We start from the raw sequence: 13,698 nt of genomic DNA, 5'->3' as shown, positions 1-13,698 counted from the left end.
CAATTATGATTTCCTTAATCGCCCCGTGGTTTCCTTTCTTTTGCCATGAGAAAACGAGAAAGTTAAATCGCCCCGTGGCGTCCTGAGGAGGATACGGAGGGAGGCGGGTGAGCGCGCTGGAGAGCGGACACCCGGACGCCATCTACGAGCTGCAGGACGACGACGACGATTAGGACGGACGGACGTAGTAGACTGCAGTACTAGTGGCTTAGTGCAGACTGCAGCAGAGTGCTAGTAGTGCTCATTTGAGTCGAGCCAACACCAGCAGATTCATGCACCCTCTGAATGCAATCACCAAACATTCATTCAACTACCCTCCATTCTTCTTCTTGTAATAACAAAGATTTGATTTTAATTTGTACTCTACTCCAACAAAGGCAGGCACTCTCTGCATTGCAGGCAACAAAGCAAGATTTGATCGCGATTCTGAAATCTGAATGCGCCAACGGCCAACACATTACATGCTGAAGACGGCGACGGCGACGGCATTGATGATCTCTATGGCGCCGGATCGAATCGAAGAGGAGGATAAAGGCAGGCATCCTCAAGAATGAAGCCTCACAAAGTTGAGCAAGTCAAAACCTTGGAGTTTCGGAAGTGCTCTTTTGTTGGGCCTGTAATAAGATACTCCTACTAGTGTTCTGTTGGTCATTCCTCATACACACTCCCTCGGAGACAGGGGCGTATAAATATTTGGATGCAGTGGACGAAATGCCTGTCTGAAATGTACTTTCCCTTTCTTCCTTATATCTGTCTGTATTTCCGTTATGCGGTAATGAAAATGGGTTTGCTCGATAAAAAAAAACACCTTGATTTTTTTTCTTTTATTGCACATTAGATTTGATCCAACAAATTGAAAGCAGCCTGAACCGTGTACAGAACTTGGATAATGTAGGCACAAAACCTGCATATATATATTCAGATGTTCATCGTGATGCAGCTGACGATGAGTTTTGCCATTGTCTCCTATATGTATTAGTCTTAGAACGTAGCATGCAAACTTAACATCAAGGGCACCAGTGGTCTAGTGGTAGAATAGTACCCTGCCACGATACAGACCCGGGTTCGATTTTCATAATTGTCTTTGATTGATTGATTTCAAAGTCCTGAAATTAATCTTTTTACCTTGCACGGTAAACATAATTGTCTTTGATTGATTTCAAAGATCATTGTTGCCCTGCCCTGAAATTAATCTTTTATAGAAGAAAAGAAAAGGAAACAAGCTGAATTGAAGTACCTTTCACGGTTTACATCATTGTCTTTCATATGCAAATGCAAAATTTACACAGATCCCTAGCTTATAGTAGGAGCATATGCAAATGCAAGCAATAATGGTTTGTTCTGCTTCCAAATTACAATTACAATTACAAGAAATGCTAATTACGAGTATTTATTCCAATTACAAGAAATGCTAATCACGAGTATTCGTTGAAGTCTGAATTGTTTGTTCAGCTTCCAAATTCCAATCACAAGAAAAAAGAAGTGCCAATTACGAGTATTTGTTGAAGTCTTGGTACGCTTGTTCCAGCAAATGGTGATCGTCCCAGTCGTCTCGGTACGTCTCCGGGCACTCCACCGTCTTTTTCCTGGCGGCGTCGAACATGTCCTTCCTCCACTCCTCCACTCTGCCGGCGTGCCCGCCGCACTGCTCCGCCAGCCACTCGTCGTACTCGAACTGGGTGTGCTTCATGCAGTGCGTGTACCTGACGGGCCATCCCACGGCCTCCAGCTCCGTGTAGAGCGCCCTCACGTCTTCCATCATCTCCTCCTCCGACGGGAGCTGGATCCGGCCCGACAGAGCGCCGGCGACCCAGCTGGCCTGGAGCTGGAACATCGGGAAAGGGGTCACCTTGAAGGGCAGGCCGATGAAGGCGAGGTGAGGAGCCAGCTGAGGCACGAACACGTGCTTGTACAGCGGGTGGATGCGGTTGTCATCGACGGAGACGACGGTGGAACCGGGGGTATCCTCGCCCTCGTCCACCCCCGCCGTCGTCGTAAGGAGGAAGGGGAAGCTGTACTTGTAGCCGGTGCAGTGCATGACGACGTTCGCTCTGACGGAGCTGCCGTCTCGGAACACGACGGTGGTGCCGTCCGCGTCGGCGCGCTCCACCATGGAACGGAGCCAGAGGTTGCGGTAGCCGGGGAGCCTTTGGCAGGTGGCGGCGGGGGCCGATCTGTCGGCCATGTGCACCTCCCTTGCCACGCCGGCGATTTCCCTGGAGATGTCGGCGCCGCTTTTGCTGGCGCCGACGATGACCACCACCTGGTCCGCGAACGGGCCCGGCACGCGGTAGCTGTGGCTGTGCATCTGCTTGCCTGGCGGCCAGGCGTCCAGGCCGGGGATGTCGTCGGCGGTTCGCGGCTCCGTGTAGTGGCCGTTGCAGACCACGACGGCATCGAACGCCTCCTCCTGCTCCTGCTCCTCCTCGTCACCGGCGGCTGCGTTCCGGCACCACCTCACCCTCCAGCTGCCGCTGTTGCTGCTCCCCTCGTCGTCGTCCTTGGTGACGGCGAGCACCTCCGCGCGGAGGCGGACCAGGCCGTGAAGGTGGAAGCGGCGCGCGAAGGCCTGGATGTAGCGCAGCACCTCCTGGTGGCGAGGGAACCTGCGCGCGTCGACGGAGTCCGGGGCGGCGGCGAAGGGGAAGTCGAGGAAGCCCATGACCTCGCGTGGCAGGTTGGTGCGCAGGGACGCGTACATGCTGCTGCTGGAGTGGCGCTGCTGGTCGTCGTACAGCCAGGTGCCCCCGACTGCGTGGGCGCGCTCGAACACGACGGGAGCGTGGCCCTCGCGCCGCAGCTCGCGCGCGGCGGCCAGCCCCGCGGCTCCCGCGCCGATGACGGCGACGCGGAGCGACCGCGGCGGCGGCGGCATGGCCATGGCACACGGGCCGGCGTTGTGTGAATCGTGATTGATGGACGCCTCTCTCCGCCTGCCAGCGGAGTGGAGGTGGGTGGATGCGATCGCCACGGCCACGTTGTGTTTGTCCTTTTTGTGATGGAAAATTTATATTTTAAAAGCGTTCTGTGTGCTCTCCAATGGAACGGAGTGTGCAGATGCTCGCAGCTTAGGGCTTGTTTGGTTACCTCACCTCCTCCTAAAATTCCTATCACATTGAATATTTAGACATATGCATAGAGTATTAAATATAGACTAATTACGAAACTAATTGCATAACTTACTACTAATTTGCGACAACGTGGTGCTACAGTAAACATATGCTAATAACGGATTAATTAGGCTTAAAAATTTTGTCTCATAAATTAGCCTCTATCTATATAATTAGTTTTGTAATTAATCTATATTTAATGCTCCTTATTAGCATCTAAACATTCGATGTGACATAAATTTTAGGAGCGATTAAAAAACCAAACACCCTTAGTATACACAAATATATGCAAAAATAGGAAGGACAAAGAAGGTTCAGTCTCTGTGCCGAATGAAAACAGGAGCGTAAATTTGCACCAAAAGTCATAATACTTGGCACACAAGAGCCACACACATATATAATAAAATTTATTATATGACCCACTCACCTGCTCCTAATTTGCACGAAACATATTGACGGCGACCACGAGGACAAGGACAACACCGTGTGTGTATGTATGTGCCCGTGCATGCCTCACCACCATGTCATCGTGACACGTATCTCAATAATTAATATAGAGGTAGAAATAGAGTTTAACCGATTACAACTCTTTCGAGTAATTCAGGGATTACTGAGGAAGTCAGTCACCCTCAAATCAATCCCACTCTTAACTAAACTTCGGAATTAATTTACATGAAAGGTTTGCGGCGAATTCACGCAAGGCAACAAACTCCGAAGCTGGCTGAACCCCACGAGCCCACGAGATACCAAAGTTTGGCTTCATCAATGATGGCCTGCAAAACAACATTTGATCCTGCGACTTGATCATCGAAGGTTCTAGAGTTTTTTCCAACTTCCTTCCATAGCCGCCAATAACCTGACGTCAGAGAATTGAAGCCCCACCTCCTCAACTCCATAGCGGCAACCAGTGACGAAGCCAGAAAAAAATTTAGGAGGGGCTGAACAAAAGAATAGAGGTTTTTTTATCTTCTTTTAACCTTAGCCCCTCCTACCTAATACATGTATGCATAAAATTTTAAGGAAGAACTTAGGAAACCTCCACGTGCTCAGGATGGGTAGGGGGGGCTGAAGCCCCCCTAGCCCCACCGCTGGCTACGTCCCTGGCGGCAATCCTCTTCCGCGCCCGCAATCACCAGGACCAAAAGCAGCTGCCAACTGACGTTAGCAATTCCAACGACAGCCCAATAGGCATGATAGCGTCCGGACGTCCGGCGCACGACGAGCCTCCGAACGCCCGCTCAGCCCACTTGCATCCGCCTTCGCCCCCACCCCACACACGGGCGACCACGCCCCCCAGCGCACCCCCTCGAACACAACACCTCCGTCCCTCGGCCCCGGCGCCCCCGTCCGCTAGCCCTCCGACGCGTCACGCGCCCCCAGCTCGCCTCGTAGCCCACCGCGTTGGCCTACGCACCGCCCCACGCGCGCGACGAGCACGCCCCCCTGACCGCAACACCCCCTTCCGCCGGCCCCCAGTGCCCCCGTCCGCTAGCCCCCCGGCAAGCCGTGCACCCCCGTCCGCCGGCCCCCAGCTCGTCCCCGGCCGAACAACATAAAACACTCGAATAAAAACACTTAGAATTTGCAACATGGAACAACTTGTTGCAACATAAGATTGAAACAGTTGAAACATTTGGGACATATTATTGCAACATTTGTGTGAAGCATATGAAACATCCAGATCGGAACAATTGCAACGTACGTCTAGAAACAGATGAAATATTTTGAACAAAAGCTTGCAACGCCTCTGAACCAGTTGCAACATATGCAACATCCCCCGATCTACTTTTGCAACATCAAGATGAAACAATTGTAACATACTTCTGAAACGTCTAAAATACTTGAAACATGCTTTTGCAACATGTGCAAACATGTAGAACATCCCCGATCTACTTTTGCAATATCAAGATGATTCAACTGCAACATACTTCTGAAACGTCTGAAACACTTGAAACATGCATTTGCAACATACGGGTCCTCCCTGTCATGGTGTCTTCGGTCAACCGCGGGAGACGATGTCACTGTGGATTGGGCGCGCGATGGTGGATGGCCGCGCGGAGGCGTTGTGGGTGCGGGGCGGCGCTGCGCGGCACAGGATGTGTGTGCGCGCGGGGGATGGCGGAGTGAGCGGCCGGACGTAGGCAGGATGGGGACGCACGGTGGCGGCGTGAGGCGGCCGGGCGCACGCGGCGCGCACTGGCCGCGGCGGCCAGTCCACAGAGGATGACGTGCGGCGGCCCAGCAAACTGGTGGTGGAGGGCTGAAGCCCAAGCAGGCCAATAAGACCAGCAGTTTTAGTTTACAGGTGATAGTAGAATCGGGGGAGATTACTGTACAGTGAACATATCACACCACACTTGCACGTTCAGCTTCAGTCTTGTTAGACCTCGCCGTCTCTCTGCAGGTTGCAAGTAGCTGTTGCAAGCTGGGCTGTAGCCCATGGAAAACCACATCGTTCGTTCCGGTGTTTCCAGAGTTCCCAGCAACATAAGGGCAGGAAAGTCGACCTTGCATGTAATGTAGTCTTCATCAGAGGTTCTATCTAGGAGGCGAGAGTTTCACAGGTTGCAGGCAGGGGATAGCTGTGCTTCATGTCCTCCTACGTTACTCCAAAAAGGAGTCGCAAATAAAGGGCAAGAGCAGATGACGTGGTCCGCGGACTCATCTGCAGCCTGACACAGCTCGCATTTGTCATCTTCCACAAATAATGTGCTTCTTCTTCACAAATCGTCCATCTTCACAATTACAGTAATGTGGTGTACATATTAAATTAATGTGTTACTCTTAAACTATCGGGCCACGGCCATAAAATGAAGTCTATCTTCATAATTTGTTTGATGGAGTAGTAGAATCACACTCAATTCGGTAGATACAAACATTCTATTCTATTATTGACCAATGCATATGGTAGTGAAGTTGCACTTGGTGAATGTATAATTGCATATGACTAATGTATACGTTGGCTGTTGGTCATGAAGTAGCAATTGATGGAACTTTGATTTTTAGCTATGTACAGTAGCTTGTCCATATAGTAATATTCATGCTCTTCTATTTCTGCATGTACAGATCCTCTTCTTCATTCCATGGGAGAACAGAGTCTTGTGAAGACATTAACTCAATTTAAAGTAAACCTTCTATATTCTCATATAGGGGACCGACCTTGGGACTTTCCGTTGGTTTTCAAAGGCGGATATCTTAAGATGTCCGTATTTGAAAATCGCTACTAACAGAGACATTCATTTTAGGTGTTCGCCTTCGTAAATCAATTTACGGAGGCAGACGTCTTAAGTTGTCCATCTCTATAAATAGTTATAATAAAAAATGAAACAAAACTTTTTCATATGAACACGGATCAAACAAACTTTATATCAAACTCATACCTCTTGACGTGATCTATAACTTTGTAGTTCAAAAGTTTTTGATTTGAAATTGTTTAGAGACCCAAATAATTATTCTAAGTTCACATATTTTGAAATTTGAAATTTTCAAACGACATCAGTTGTTGACATGATTTGTACCAAAGTTGTAGTTATCAATACAACCTATAATTTTGTAGTTCAAAAGTTTTTGATTTGAAGTCATTTAAGGTCCTAAATATGTGTTGTAAGTTCTTAAATTTTGAAATTCAAAATTTAGAATTCCTAAGCGACCTTGAATGTTCACGTGGTTTACGAAAGTTGCAGTGGCAGACCGATCTACATGTTTGTTGTTGATAAGTTTTTTATTTGAAGTTTTTTAGTCTCAAATATTTGTTTTAAATTCATATATTTTGAGATCCAAATTTTTAAAATTTTCAAACAATCACGGATGGGGACACATCATATACTAAAGTTATAGTGCTCTACAAAATTTAAAACTTTGTAGTTGAAACTTTTTTTTAGTTGAGTTAATTTAGTAACCAAATATTCATTACAAGATTATAAAAATATATATATAAAAAGATAGATCTCATATATACTCATGAGTGAGTGTGTGGAGTGGTAGCCTTGTGTTAGTGCTGAGTGATAGGCCGCTAGTTCAACTCCACTCGCCCTGCCCGCGTTCGGAAATCGAAAACGACCATCTCCATCTTTGAAAATGGACTCTGTGGTAGGGAATAGGGATGATGCGTGGTGGGGGGTAGTGGCAAAAATGTGTGGAAGCAATGAAAGATGCCCATTAAAAATGATCTGTAGCCGAAGAACTTGAAATCGGTGCTCATGTAGTCATGTCATGGTTGTTGTGTGAGCCCTTGTTTAGTTCCCAACTTTGATACTATGCAAAAAAAAAAAAGATTTCTCGTCACATCAAATTTACGGTACATGCATGGAATTCTAAAAGTAGATGAAATTAAAAACTAATTGCACAGTTTGGTTGTACTTTACGAGACGAACATTTTGAGCCTAATTAGTCAACAATTGGACAACTATTATCAAATACAAACGAAATACTACAGTAGGGAATCTAACACTATATAAACTTTGCCCCTCCAAATTCCGGCGAACTAAACGTGCCCTGAGTGAGTGATTGATGCGTAGGACTGTAGGAGGATTAGGAATGACACGACGCGGTGACTGATCGAGCGCTAGCTGCCTCTGATCTGCTACTGCTGCCTGTTGGTTGGTCGCAGGGAGAGCTAGGAGAGGAGCGCGTGAATATCACATGGGCGCACGTGTGGATCCTCATCACGTACGTACGTTTGCTGGCTACTCTAAGTACTCCCTCCGTCCTAAAATATCTGTCGCTTTCTCTTCCCGAGAAACAATTTTAACAAAATATATATTAAAAAATATTAATATTTATGATACATAATTAGTATCATCGGAAAGATCTTTGAATCTAGTTTTTTAATAAATTTATTTAGAGATACAAATGTTACTAGTATTTTCTACAAATCGAGTTAAACTTGTAGCAAAAAAACAGAAACGACAAATAAATCGGGACAGAGCCAGCCAGTGCCTTCCATTTCCATTCCTCGTCCCTCTTTTGTTTTCAGCAGCAGCGGTAGAGCACTCCCCTGAGCGTACATGCAGTCAGTTGATTTAAACTTAGGAAAAGAGCGATGTATATTATTGACAAGTAGCCTATACAGCATAGGCTCGTACAAGAGCATTTCTTCTCGAGCTCTCTCTCTCAATCGTCATTTAGAGCCCGTTTGGCACGGTTCCGGGCAGCTCCGGCTCCGCTCCACGATCACTGCACTGATCACTGTAGAAACACTGTAGCTCGAGGACGATTTTCTCTCTCCCGTTTTCTTCTCTCATTGCAGCTCGGATACTGTTCACGGAGCCGGTGGAGCCAAAATTTTTGGCTTCACCGATGAAGCCGCTGGCTGTGAGAGGGAGGGAAGGAGAGAGAAATCTGGCTTCCGCTACAGTGAATGAACAGTGGGATTGCAGGCGGGAGCCGTGCCAAACGGGCTCTTAGAGTCACTTGTGTAATTTGTTTTCTATATCTTTCCTCTCTTTAATAGTTTTTCTATATCTTGTGTGCACTCTAGACAATCATTCTTGTTTCTCCTGGTTTTCCCCGCCCGTCTCAATAGCGGACGACGCGCGCCCCTCTTCCTAGCGCTCCGTGCCCTTCTTGTTCGGCGGCTGCAATGGTAGTTGGTGCCCTTCTCTTCCCTTTGCATCAAGTGGATTTGGGTGGAGGCATCCATTTATGGCATGGGGATGGCCACACGGGCGAGGCGAGTGTGTGTCCGAAAGGCGAGCGTGTGGTAATTGCTCCTCACTGGAGTCCATGGCGGCCATCGCCAACTCCACCAAAAGTTTCGGTGGCGGCGGTGGATCCCGATATGTGAGAAGGGGGCGGCGCCCCATCTGTTGATGGGCTCGGCATGTTAATCCGGTGGTGCCACCATATATCTCTGCCCTTCCTTCGTGTCCGGTCCCTCTCACTCCCCCTCCCAATGACTCCTTAGATCCCATGCCTCTCCACCTCCCTTTGCCAAACTTTGGTAATGAAATGCCAATGGTCCTGTTCGGTTGGCTGAAAAAATGGCTGATGCTGATGCTCATGCTGATTTATTGTGAGAGAAAAATACTGTTATTTCGCTGAAACGGTACGACTGATAAGTTCAAGCGAACAGAGCCATGTCAAGCCGGTTAGTCACCGCCGGATCAAAATCAACAGTGAAAGTCAGTTTTAAACCGACAGTGATTGCTAGTTTTGGGCTAGTGAATCGTGACAAAAACTCAATTAATTAATAGGTTAAATATTGCCCGGTATGAGTGCAAGTGGGTACAATGATGTTGTTTTGGCTAGCTAACTCATTACAGTAAAATTCCATTCTAGTTTATTTCTTCCCTAACTCAAATTGTGTGAAATATCATTCTAATTCATTTAAAAAAGTTTTGAGTCGATGTAATGGCCCAAGGTAACTAAAACCTACATCCCTACCGTTTGTTGATCTCAATTTTATATTCCCTCCGTCCCTGTATAAGTGTCGCTATAGGGTGCGGGTCAGTTAATTTTTTTTAAGTTTGACTAAATTTATAGAAAATATTAGCAACATTTATATCTCCAAATGAATTTATAATAAAAATAGATTTAACTATTTTTCTAATGATATTAATTAGGTACCATAAATATTAATGTTTTAATATATATTTAGTCAAAGTTGAGTATGATTGTCTTCCAAAAAGTGAGAACGAGAGTTAAAAAGGAGACGGGGAGTAGGTAGCCACTCCAGCAGCTTGGCTATTCTTGTTTTTAGAGGTTATTTTTGAATTTGTATAGCAAAAAGTAGACTCCAATAGATGTGCTATCTGGTTTTGTAAAATAGAAAGTTTGCTATATCCCTTGATTTTAGGTGATCATATTTAGCCAATCACATACGTTAGCAATCTAAAGATGAAAAATAGTAAGACTGTTGTAGATCTATTCTTTTTTTGAGGAGTTTTGTATTTTACCAAATGGTTAAACTATAGAATTTGGCTACTAATTTGAGCCAAACTGCTCTGAGTTGCTAATACGTTGGTTGTGCCGAGCGAGACTGTGTTCCAACAGCTATCAATTAATTAATACTACATACACTATGCCTTGTTTAGTTTTACTCCAAAATGCCAATTTTTTTAAGATTCCCCGTCACATCGAATCTTTGACGCATGCATGAAGCATTAAATATAAATAAAAAAATAAAACTAATTATACAGTTTAGACGAAATTCACGAGACGAATCTTTTAAGCCTAATTAGACTATGATTGGACACTAATTGTCAAATAACAACGAAAGTGCTACAGTGACATTTCGCCAAAATTTTTGCCAACTAAACGGTACCTAGCATAGATACTGTACGAGAGACGAGAGAGAGATAGCATATTGATTAGCTGGTGTGCACGAACGTCATGATCTGGAGCCTGTGATAGAGCAACACGCACGCACGCGCCCAAACAGGCACCATCGGCCGACACCACACATCATCATTCATAGGCAACCCATCACACCTCTGCATGCAGTCGATCAACGTCTTCCCCAGGGCCCCGGCCCCCGGCCCCCCGACGATCATCACCCATCGCAGAATATTTTGACCGACGACGGCGCGGCGGCGACCATCACATTCAGTTCAGAAGATGGATCGATGCTGACCATGCAACACTATTACTCGAGTAGTTGCGTTGCAGTTGCAGTTGTAGTGTCTCGTCATCGATCATCGTCATAGGGGGTGTTTAGATAGTGGCCGTCTCATCAGATGTTTGGACGTATACATAGAGTATTAAATATAGACTAGTTACGAAACTAAATGTACAGATTGAGATAGCTCTGCGAGACGAATTTTTAAGCCTAATTAGTCCATGATTTGACAATATGGTGCTAAAGTAACCACAGGCTAATGACGGATTAATGATGCTTAATAAATTCGTCTCCTGGATTACTGACGGATTCGGTAATTTATATTTTTATTAGTATCCGAACATTTTATGTGACACCCCATATAACACCTCATAAACTTTAGTCACCAGATCCAAACACCCCCTTATCCGATCCATCACCCATGAGGAACCAATCCATCACTAAAACTTGCAGTTGCAGCTAAGCTAGCGCCAATGAAGCTAGCATGATCTGCCCTGCCCTGTACAATATAGTCATCCTTCACATGGAGGACATGAGGGGGCTGCTCCTCCAAAGCCAGGCATACTCTCCTCTCTCTCTCTCTCTCATGCTTTATTAATTCTCTTTCATACCGCTGTCTTCACCTCTGCATTTTCATAGCAAACCTTCAATTTATTTCTACGTGGATCTCAGGCGGTTTATTCAGACAAGCCCTATTCCCTAGCTACTACACTCTTCCTATCTACTTGTTAGCCACAGTTCTAGCTAGTAATTAGTATTTTTTTCCTATTATGGTCAGGCAACAAAGAAAAATATTTAAAACATTTAGGGACCGAGACGACACAACTGAACAAGTTTGAGGACCTAAACGGGTGATTTAGAAGTTTAGGAACCAACACTACTTCAAAAAATCTTTTACAGAGCGTTTCACTTTGGAGCTCCGAGGCGGTTGGCCTGGTTGCCCGCCTTGGTTATTCGAGGCAGGGCAGCCAGGCTAGCAACCGCCTCAGTTAATCATTAATGCTTATTAACCGAGGCAGTTACCTAAACACAACCGCCTCAGTTAATATATTTACCGAGACGGTCACATTATAAGGCCCACCTCGGTGAATAGTGGCCCAAACAGTCCATCTAGGCCCAGTAACGGGTTCCGGGTATATATACCGCGACCACACCAAACCCTAACTTCTATCCCCACCTCCCTCTCCCTTCAGTCGCGTAGAGCGCGGCGCCGCTCACCGAACGCTCTCTCGCGTGTGGCCTGACGCCTTTCTCTCTCGCGCTCCTCTCTCTCTCTCTCTCTCTTTTTGGCACCCGGCGCACGGCGCCTCCCTCACACTCTCTTGCGTGTGCGCGGAGCATGGGGACCAGCGGCGCGCGCGCGGCGCCTCCCGCTCCCTCTCTCTCGCGCTCGTCACCTCCTCCACAATCCGACAGCCACGGCGGCGCCCCTCCTCCACAACCCGCCGCCGGCAGCGGCTCCCCTTCTCCACAACCGGGCGGCGCCCCTCCTTCGACGACCATGGTTGCTGGATCTGCTGTTGGTAGCCAGATCCATGACTGTGGTGGCTGGATCTGTCGCTGGCGGCCGGATCCTGTGAAGGTGCGGTGGTGCGGCGGCACCTACTACGACGAGGTGGAGGTACGGGCAGTGGCAGCTCCAGGCTGGTGCGGCGTGCATCCAGCATGGGGCGGCGCAGATCTCATCCTCCTTGGCGGATCCAGCGAGCAACGGTGCAGATCCGACGAGCGGCGGTGCGAGCGGCGGCGCGTGGATGGCTCGCCGGGCTTATCCACGGCTTTTCCTTTTTTTGTTTTTTTATTCGATTAACCGGGGCGAGCAGGGCAACCGCCTCGGTTAAGGCCACGATTAACCGTGACCTTTCGACCGAGGCGGTTGCAAAAACTGCCTCAGTTAACGCTTTTTGTCTGCCTCAGTAAAGTTTCCTGTAGTAGTGCAATGACACAGTCGAACAAGTTTGAGGACCTAAACGATCAATCTGTAAGTTTAGGGACTATGATAATACAGTCGAACAAGTTTGAGGACTGCTAGTGGACTTTACTCTTACTTTTATTAATATATATTACTCTTATGTGTATGAGCTTACCAACCATTTGTACCTGCAAGGGATTATAAAGCATCGGAGCATGTGCCCTTGATGGTATTATTGTGCCTAATCTAGGGGTGGCTTGGGCACTTACTAGTTACTACAGAAAAGCTTTGTCTCTGTTTGGATACAAAGGTTTTTTAGAGTTTTACGTCAATACCATGATTTTTTAAAATGCCAGTATCTGAAAGAAAGAAGGTGTCGGTGCGAAAAGTGATCAACAAGTAAATATTTATAGTTTTGCCGTGCGTTGTGATCGGATGTGGCCTAGCACTCAATGACACAGGGTTTATACTGGTTCAGACAACATGCCCTACGTCCAGTTCCAGTCGATCGGTGACTTTATTCCTGAGCCCAGGTGCTCGAAGTTTGTTGTGGGGTTACAAACGAGTGGGAATAAGAAGGGGGTGTTAAAGGTCCGGTCCGGTTCTGGACCGAAGGGCCAAGAGTGACAGAAGCTTCTACGTGCGCTAAGTATTGGAACGTATGCTCTATGTAGCTTTAGAGTTCTAGAGCCGTAGAGCTGTTCGAGTGCTCAGAATATCTAAAGCTTAGCAGAGAGAGAGTCAGAATGATCGTCCTCCTTTTAGGAGAGAGCGCATCCCCTTTTATAGGTGAAGGGAATGGCCTTACAAGTTTAGAGAGAGAGAGAGAAAGAGAGTGTGTGCGCTACCTAGTCTTGTTGCCCACGCCATCGGGTACAAGACAGTCTGTCGGTGCCCACAATATTGTTGACGCTCAAATGTATGTGGCAGGCTCCATTGTGTTCTTCTGGTATGGCAAATGTCGGTGCCTACCATACTGTATGACAAATGACGACGCCCACAATATTGTTCGTGTTCTGACATGTCTGAAAAGGTTGAATACACCCTTCTGGTATTGCCTGGTGGTACTGTCCTACAGGTGTGCAGGGTACGGTCCTCGGTATTGTGGTTGACTTGAG

General features: G+C 47.0%; 1 protein-coding gene across 1 annotated transcript; it reads right to left on the bottom strand.

Annotated features, from left to right (window-relative positions):
• Window positions 1-1,372: 1,372 nt before the first annotated feature.
• LOC136509804 (flavin-containing monooxygenase FMO GS-OX-like 4) lies at window positions 1,373-2,964 on the bottom strand. The gene has a single exon (XM_066504424.1). The coding sequence runs from the start codon at window positions 2,879-2,881 to the stop codon at window positions 1,490-1,492; it is 1,392 nt and encodes a 463-aa protein (XP_066360521.1). The 5' UTR covers window positions 2,882-2,964; the 3' UTR covers window positions 1,373-1,489.
• Between the last annotated feature and the right edge of the window lie 10,734 nt (window positions 2,965-13,698).

The sequence above is a fragment of the Miscanthus floridulus genome, chromosome 1, assembly GCF_019320115.1.
Source record: "Miscanthus floridulus cultivar M001 chromosome 1, ASM1932011v1, whole genome shotgun sequence".
In the NCBI taxonomy this organism is placed as follows: Eukaryota; Viridiplantae; Streptophyta; class Magnoliopsida; order Poales; family Poaceae; genus Miscanthus; species Miscanthus floridulus.
This window is presented reverse-complemented; position numbering and strand designations above follow the sequence as displayed.